General features: G+C 30.9%; 1 protein-coding gene and 1 long non-coding RNA gene across 2 annotated transcripts; one reads left to right on the top strand and one right to left on the bottom strand.

Moving 5' to 3' along the window:
* The first annotated feature begins 367 nt into the window (after window positions 1-367).
* Window positions 368-1,740, top strand: LOC111831010. The gene is made up of 2 exons (XR_002834298.1): window positions 368-571; window positions 1,041-1,740. It is a non-coding gene; the product is annotated as an uncharacterized LOC111831010 (long non-coding RNA).
* A 4,822-nt stretch (window positions 1,741-6,562) lies between these two features.
* LOC17889298 (probable WRKY transcription factor 17) lies at window positions 6,563-8,216 on the bottom strand. The gene is made up of 3 exons (XM_006293434.2): window positions 7,483-8,216; window positions 7,041-7,169; window positions 6,563-6,944 (listed from the first exon to the last, which is right to left on the bottom strand). The coding sequence occupies exons 1-3, from the start codon at window positions 8,130-8,132 to the stop codon at window positions 6,755-6,757; spliced, it is 969 nt and encodes a 322-aa protein (XP_006293496.2). The 5' UTR covers window positions 8,133-8,216; the 3' UTR covers window positions 6,563-6,754.
* Between the last annotated feature and the right edge of the window lie 431 nt (window positions 8,217-8,647).

Here is an 8,647-nt window from a genome sequence, read left to right on the forward strand (position 1 = left end):
CTTTAATTACTTTGGTAATATACTCTTTAACAATGCAAAGCATATATAATGCGCATAAGATTCTACATGGTTAGTTACTTTATGTAATCACCAGTAAGATCAGTGTTGTAGAAACTAGTAAATTTGAACGTTACCAAACAGTATCTTCTTTTTTTATTATTATTCATCCCAACGGTAAACATATCTAAATCTGACCGTTATGAATTAATTTTAATTATGAAGATACGTAACTACCAAACGGTAACTTTTTTTTTTTAATATTAATTTTGTATTCACCCAAACGGTAACTTATTTGACCGTTGGAAATAATCTCTATAAATAGACTATAGTAGAACACCTCCGTCTTCCTTCATTCAGACATCGAAAGGTTCTTCTTACTCTCAAAATCTCTGTTTTTCTCTTTCTTTAAAAATCTCTGTTTTTTTTTTCTTTCTTTAAAAATCTCTGTTTAGAATCTTCTGACCTGTTGTTCTCTACTTCTACAACTCAAGTTTATATCTGAACTTCTCATCCCCCAAGCGAGAGCGGCTAGCAATAGAGTCATAAGAGACATCACCCCTACTTTTTTAAGGTAACAACTATTTTTTATGGTCTTACTTGTTTAAACAACAACGAGAATCTAAGAAATCTTAGGCTCTATGTTTTAGTAAATCTCTCGTGCATGGTTTGTTGTTTGGTTCAGATCACTCTTGAAATTTTGTCTTAAAAAAGAAAACAAACTATGACTTATTTCATTTGTCGCTTTGAACTTTCATTTTTATTCATGCTCTGTTTCTTCCCCAGAGAGTTACATAGATGTTAAAAGAACTTATAAAATTATATTGTTTTATTAGTACATAGGAAAAAAAATAACAGTTATTGCTCTGTTTGTCTTAATAATTCTTTCTAAATAAGGATTAAAAATGGGCGTTATACATGATGTAGTTACAAGTATTATTACATATATTTGTTTTTTTTGAATTAAATGATACTTGCTCAATTAATTTGTACATAATTCTCTGAAGCGATTGTAATGGATTATATTTTATCTCGTTTTGCAGATGTTGATGATGAACACAAATTCAAAAGGAGTGTGTAACGAAAAGGCCAAAATGGAGTTATATATGATCTCACTCACATTCATATCCTTTGAGAAAGTGCAGACTAAATGTCAAAGAAAGGGAGTGCTTGTGGGTGTGAAGAATGCTTGTAAGATATAAATGATGATAACTTGATAAGATGTATGTGTTATGATGTGTAGAGTGCATGTGTGATGATGTGTAGAGTATGTCAGCTCGTAAAAGATGTATAGGTATGGTGTGTGACGTATGCTTGTATATATGAGATAAAAATGTGTAGGATGCCCAGCCGTGGTGGTAAAGGAGAACGGTTGGAAGGAACTAACGTAGGTTCGATGTGTGGGAAGTCTGTCAATGGGTCGGTTTATCTGGTAGTTAGAAATGCAGGCGACTTAACCCCTAACATTAGTCGGAAAGCATTTCAAGCATTTCAAACTCGGGATAAATAGTGTGGTGGCCCTTCGGAGAGTAGTTCACTCTGAAGCATTTCGGTGCGTTTAAATTAGATGTGGACGTGGATGTATGCTTTGTTTAAAGATATTACAGAATGTGGATGTTTGTGTAGGGTGAATGTGTAGGATATGATGTTTGTTTAAATTAGATGAATGTTTAGGATGTGTATAAGGTGAATGGAGGATGCAAATGCAGATGAATGTGTATTATTTTTTCGGAAGAATGTTTAGCCAACCATCTATAGATAAATAGTCACACATGCCAAGTATCATATTGTACACTCAACCACACGAACTATATGTATTGCATGGCATGCATCAACTATACAACGTTATGTAGTCAACACGTAGTCAACACCATAAACATAAAATTCTGGTACACCGGTTAACTAACTCTGGCGTTGACCGGTGTTGACTCCGGCTTTTACCGTTTTTTACCAAAATAAAAAATATTTCAAATGAAATGAATTGATCATGTTTATTGATATATACTTTTCTTTGTTCAAAAATTGATTTTTTTTTCTTCTCAACTACATCTGACTTTATTAACTTTATAATGATGTTAATCAGTACACAAAAAAATAAAAATAAAGAGAAATTAAAAAAATGAAAAAATAGAAAATATAACAAAAAAAACCGCGGGTACCCAGAACCCAATAGGATAAAACCCATATAAAACATGTTATAAATGAGAATGTCCCATTTAAAGCCCATTTTTATTTACTGTATAGAAACAGGTACCCAAACCCGAAATTATAACTAAGTCCCGGGTACTCACTAGATTTTTTTAAAAAATAATCAAAGAGGTTCTGTGCCGAAACTCATACATCCCCTCAGGCCCGAAATCAAAGCATGTTACCCATCATTAACATCTCTAACTACGTGCATTCAAAAGAGTTTACTCATCATGTTTATATTATCAATAAACATGATGAGTTAAAGAGTTTACCCATCATTAACATCTCTAACTAAGTTCCTTCTCGATCATTTTCCGAACTTGGTATCTCTCTCATTCACAATTTCATTTGATTTTTTCATATGTTGACATTTATTGATGAGAACAAAAGAAATTAGTAAGGACACATTAAGGTGGTTGTGGTTTATAATTCTACGGATTTAACCCTTTATAGTTAAAAGTTAAGTGTCTTTTTAAGAATAATAAAAATCTAATTTCAGTTCTTTGATGTGGGTTATTATCTTCTACAATCCAAGTAAACTTTTGTCATATTTTCATTATTTTAACATCAAAAGAAAGAATTTAGCTTGAGTACTTGAAGATTTATATATTGGATAGGTTAAAGGAAAAAGCCATGTAACGTGAGAAGTCGCAGCTCTCAAATACAAATGCTATCGTACTTTGGTTACATTGTTGACATCAATACATATCAGTAATAAATACTTATTATCTTGAGTCAAGATTCTTGACCGTATGAGAGTATCATAACAAATACTTAGTCTTTTTTAGTTTAATCCAACCAAAGCTTTGATAGTAATTTTCTTTAGTACTTATAAGTATTTTTTGATAAAACAATAATATTGTTAATGATAAAAATAGGAATAATATTGAGAGAATTACCAAACTCTCAGTTTTTTGTAAAATCATTATTCTTAAAAGAATATGATCATTATTCTTAAAAGAATTTCTTACAAATTGATTTGATAATTATATAACAAAAAGTTTATTTTGTTAAAAAATTACATACTTTTGAAAATAAATTAAATATACATGAATATGTGAGAAAGAAACAAACATCCAAAGTAAAAGAATGAAGATGGTTTCTTTAACTTGATTTTCTTATAACCATTAAATATTATTATACATGTGTATTACATTTAAAAATATAAAAAAAACAATGAAGACATAAAGAAATACATAAAAACAAAAATAAATAAAATTGAAAACAAAAGTTTAAACTAAATAATTAATCAAACTCTTACAATGATATTTTAAATGAGTTTTTAAAAAAAAACAAAGAGAATAATGAAGATATGAGATATGGTAGAGAAGGATGTGAGAATGGCTATTTATATGATAAGAAGTGATGTAAGTTACATTTTTAAAATAATTAAATTAGAGGAGTTATAATTATAATTTATAGTGTGTTTAATTGGAATTCAATAAAGAAAACCAATAGTCTTTGAAAATTTATATAATTTTCAGTTTCATTTTAGTAGTAAAGTGTGAATTTAAAGTATGAATTAATGTATATGATTAAATGTGCTTTTTTGGTTAAAAATAAATATTCTATTTTAAAAATAAATACAAAATGGAACAATAAAGAGAGTGAAACCTTACTTTTATATGTATGATTTTAAATAATTTTCCACCAATAAGGCTTATAAAATTTGTTGAATGATATATGATTAAGTCATTTCATTTTCTTTGCCATTTGATTATAACTTATAGTGTAATTAAATTTTGTATTAAATGATTGTTATAAACATTTTTTTTTTTTTTTAAAAAAAAAATTAAAGCTTTAAATATTTTTCCACCAATAAGTAGAGAGTGTAACCTTACTTTTATATATATATGATTTGATTTCTAATTAGCGTTTTACTTGTAATGAGTAGCAAAAGTACAAAACTAACGACATTTATTGATGGGCAATTTAGATGCAGAACAAAACAAATTAGTGTCTGAGGAAACGCATTAAGGTGGTTGTGGTTATATTCGTATGTATTTAATCCCTTAAATTTAAACGTTAAGTGTTTTTTTGATATAATTAAAAAAAATCATTTAATTTCTAATTTCAGTTCTTTGGATTGATTCATTATATTCAACTGATGTTCATTATATTCAGGTATATATATATATATATATATATATACGTCTTGTTGTCAAAACAAAATAAATAACGAACCCGTTTGATAAGCAATTGTAACAAAACTTAATAGGACAAGTCTTATTATTTTTCTTGATGGCCTTACATGGTGCAACAAAGTCCATAGTCTTCTGTCGACACTACAAAACAAAAACACAAAACATTATTATGGTTTTAATATAAAACAAGATCAAAGTCTTAAAACACGAAACTAAAGTTTCATTTGGTGGCAGGATTTGCCATTTTCTGAATAGTAGATTCTATGTCCAACGACTCTAACGCCAGATTGCTTTTACGCTTTCTCCCCAAAACAACAGTAAACTATAGTGAATGAATCGACCTTTGGCGATAATAGAGATTAGAGACTCTCTCTCTCTAATCTATTTGAGAGTGTTTAACGAACTAATTAACAATGTATGAGTAAGATATGGAGAACGAATCTGAAGAAAATAATGTAAATAATTAGTTCTCCAAATCTTCCTCATACATTGTTAATTAGTTCTTTAGACACTCTCTAATCTGTCTCTAATCTTTATTATTCCCCAAAGTATGATTCTTTCACTATTGTGTACAGTTGTTACGGCGAGAAAGCGTAAAAGCAATCCTGGCATTAAACTTTAACGTTGGATGTAGATAAAAAGATACTATGCAAACACCTACTAATGACAAACCATACTTTTGAATACATATTTTATTTTCCATTTAAAAAAAAATATATCTATTATATAAGAAGAGGGAACGATTTCACAATCTCACTTCAAATTTTGTATTATGTCTTCCCAAACTCAATCCCTAAAATCTTCCTCGTAAATTACATCAAAAATTTATCAAAAATTTATTAATTTGTTACGTTAAAAATATTTATAAATTAGAAAAATGATCAATGACAACATAATTAATATTTTAAAAATTAGATTTATCAGACATATATAAACTTTAAGAAAAATAAATTTGATAATAGATCCAAGTCGGATCTGAATATCATGTATTACAAAAATCAAAATATTTTGATCTAGACCAAGAACTTTCATATATCATCTTTCTGATTGGATGGTCATAGATCTCGGATAATTTTCAACCTCAAAAGATGATATAATTTATTTAGTGATTTTTTATGATGCTTTATATAAACTTTAGATGATTTTTACCACAAATGAACTCTTTTATCTTTTCACTAAAAACTCGTGAGACAAAGTATAAACATCAAGCAATCAAACAATTAACGAAATCATGAACAAGTATTGAGTAATATAGAAAACCAAAAAGTTATGCAAATATTTAAAAAATTCAAATAAAATCGAATGAATGTAAAAGATCTCAAGATATCTATGTTTTATCAGGACATACCTTTTGCATTAGAATTTAGTCGGGTTCTAAGTTTCTTCATTGATGTGGTCGAGTAATCCCAAATTTTTATGGGGTTGTTTTTGCTATGTTTTGTAGAGTGAAACAATACGGCGTAGATGATGAATACATTAAAAACTGTGAGTATGATCCTTTTATAGAGCCAAGTTAACCTAGGTAACATGCCAAACGACGTCGAATAGAATTATTTATACGACGACGTTTGGCCTGATTCAATTTTGTGTTGTTAAGATTAACTTTTAATACTAAAAGATCAATACGACATCGAACACAAGTTTATGTGTATTGTAAATATGCGATGTCGTTTTGTAGTTTTCAAATTTTATCTTGTCAAACGTAATTTTTTGGTTTCACTAAGAGTAATTCACAATTTCTTTGTATCAATAAATCTATAGCCGGTTAATTTGTCCATAAGCTTAACATTTAATACTAAAAGATCAATACGACATCGAACACAAGTTTATGTGTATATAAAAACCTTAAACATTAAATAAAAAGGGAGTACGAAAGAAGTTTATTATTCTTTCTCACTCAAATTATTTGTCTTTCAACATCATAATAATTTCATTGACCCTCAAATCTGCATTAATTCACTTCACAATTCATTGTTCAACCTCCATATCCAATATCTCCCAACAACTCATTGGAAAATCTTCTTTTTTGACTTTCTAAAACCTAATAGTCAAACATTGCATTAACAACCCCATTCTAAAAAGTCTAACCCTCCACTAAATCAACCATCACAATTAATAACTAAATCAAACAAAGAGTAATGGTAACTAATTACTAACCATATCATTAAATAAGTAATTAAAATACACATGTATACGTCAATTACTTCTCTATATCAAACAAGTAGGAGTAATTATGAAAGAAAGAAAAATACACTTTTTTTTTTGTAGTAAGAATTTTTCTGTCAATTTCTTTCTCGGTAGTTATAAGATTAAAAAAATACATTTCAAATAAATCTAATTTAGTTTAGGGAAATTAAAAATTACAAAACCAACCCCTATATTATCTCAAAATATTACAAAATCTACCAAACTAAAATTTTCTTTCAAACCGAACCAAATACCAAACCGCTCACGCTAGGAGTAGTAGCCATCATCATATTCTCCTGCATCGCGGACTGGTTATGACGGTGCTCTCCTTCGTAAGTCACAATCAGCATCGTTGAATCATCTAATGCTCGTTCCACGTGTTTCCTCGCTGGACATCCTCTAAACGAACTACACTTGTAATAACCCCTGATAAGTCAAATCAATCACAACCGTTAGATCTTACTTTAAAGTCAAACAAACCAACGGTGGATAGGTATAGTGATGATGGTGTACGATAGTTACCGTGGATGTGGTGAGCCTTTGATCGGTTTTTGTCCGTACTTCCTCCATGAGTACTCGTCCGGTGGTATATCGGCGATCTTTGCACTTATCGCCGGAACTCTCACCGTCCTCTTCATCCGATTTTTCCGGCTGTTTAGTCAAAAATAATCGTAATTAGTTTAACGTGCGCTTATTTTGCTAACGTGAACGTGCCATCAAGTTTAATGTAAAAAGTCAAAAGTCAAACAAAGACTTTTATAACTTAAAGCTTCACTACACGACAGCACCACTAACTAGTCTTTGTCATGCGTGCCTTTTAGTTTAAGTTACTGTCGTTGACTTTTAAGTCTTTAAGTAAGTACGTTGACCGATTAGTTTAGACCGTACCGAACCGGTTCAAGTAGTATTAAACCAAATCGATTAATAGAAATGATTAGTTTATTTATGGATGTAGTAACAGTACCTTTTCTTGCAGTGGCACTTGCCGTTGCCGGAGCCAGAGATCTTGCCGGAAAAGTTCTCGGAGTGATCATGTTCAAAGCATCTTTTTCTATAAGGAAGACCAGAAAGCGGCGGTTTAGCTGAAGAAGGCAATGGATTCGCCGGAGCTAGAAAGATCGAAGAACCTTTAGAGACGCTTCCGTCACCGGTGATAGCGGAAGACATGAAAGAAGAGTTATTAGAAGATACACTAAAGCTCTCCTTAGCGAACTCAACCACCTCAGAGCAGCTCTTTGTTTTAGCGCCAAAGGAGCTTGGTCTAGTGAAATCTAACGTCACGCTTTGTTGGTTTGACTGAACGAAACTAACCGGAGCAGAGATCTGAACTGGAACCGGAACCGGAGCCGGTGGAGGAGGAGGAGGAGGAGGAGGGGAATGAACCGGACCACGTCTAAACCGGGCGTGACCGGTACGGTTAAGAAGAGAGATGACTTTCTTGAACTTAGAAACGGTGAAATCAGTGATTTCAGAGCAGTCAACGTTACTACGTTCTTGAGGAGGGTTAGAGAGGATACGGATCAAGTGTTCCATGCTTTGTAAGCCTTGTGAAGCAGCTTCTTGTATAGCCGTTTGATCTTCCATCTTAGGTATACGCATGATATCAACGGTCATGATGAGAAGAAGATCTGAAGAAATGTGAAGTTTTCTATATTTTGATGAATGAGAGAAGAAGAGAGATCGAAAAGTGTAATGGAACCAAGGAAGAATGGCGTGATATATGGGGTTATTGAGGTGTGACCGGGTGACCGGTTGAGTAGGTCATATGGGTGGAGTTTAGTCAAATCGGTGTTTTTTGTTGTTTCTTTTGTAATCTAACGGTTGAGATTAAGTTGAAGACTTCTATGGAATAAAGCAATCAAAGTTTGGTCTCCTTGTTGTGTTGTGTTGTGTTGGGTCCTATCAATCAGTGCGTAAACTTGAATGTGAACAAAATAAAGGGTTAGAAAAAAAAGGAATTTTTAATTTCAAAGAAATAAAAAGTCAAATAAAAAAGAGATGGTATTTGAAGAAAATTCACAACTTTTTTTCTCATTTTTATTTTTACTTTTTATTAGCTATATTTTGTCTTCAAGTTCAAGTCAACAAATTTAAAATTGAAGGTATTGATTTTTTCATTATTTGTATGA

This window comes from Capsella rubella, unplaced genomic scaffold (genome assembly GCF_000375325.1).
Source record: "Capsella rubella cultivar Monte Gargano unplaced genomic scaffold, Caprub1_0 scaffold_4, whole genome shotgun sequence".
NCBI classification, from domain to species: domain Eukaryota; kingdom Viridiplantae; phylum Streptophyta; class Magnoliopsida; order Brassicales; family Brassicaceae; genus Capsella; species Capsella rubella.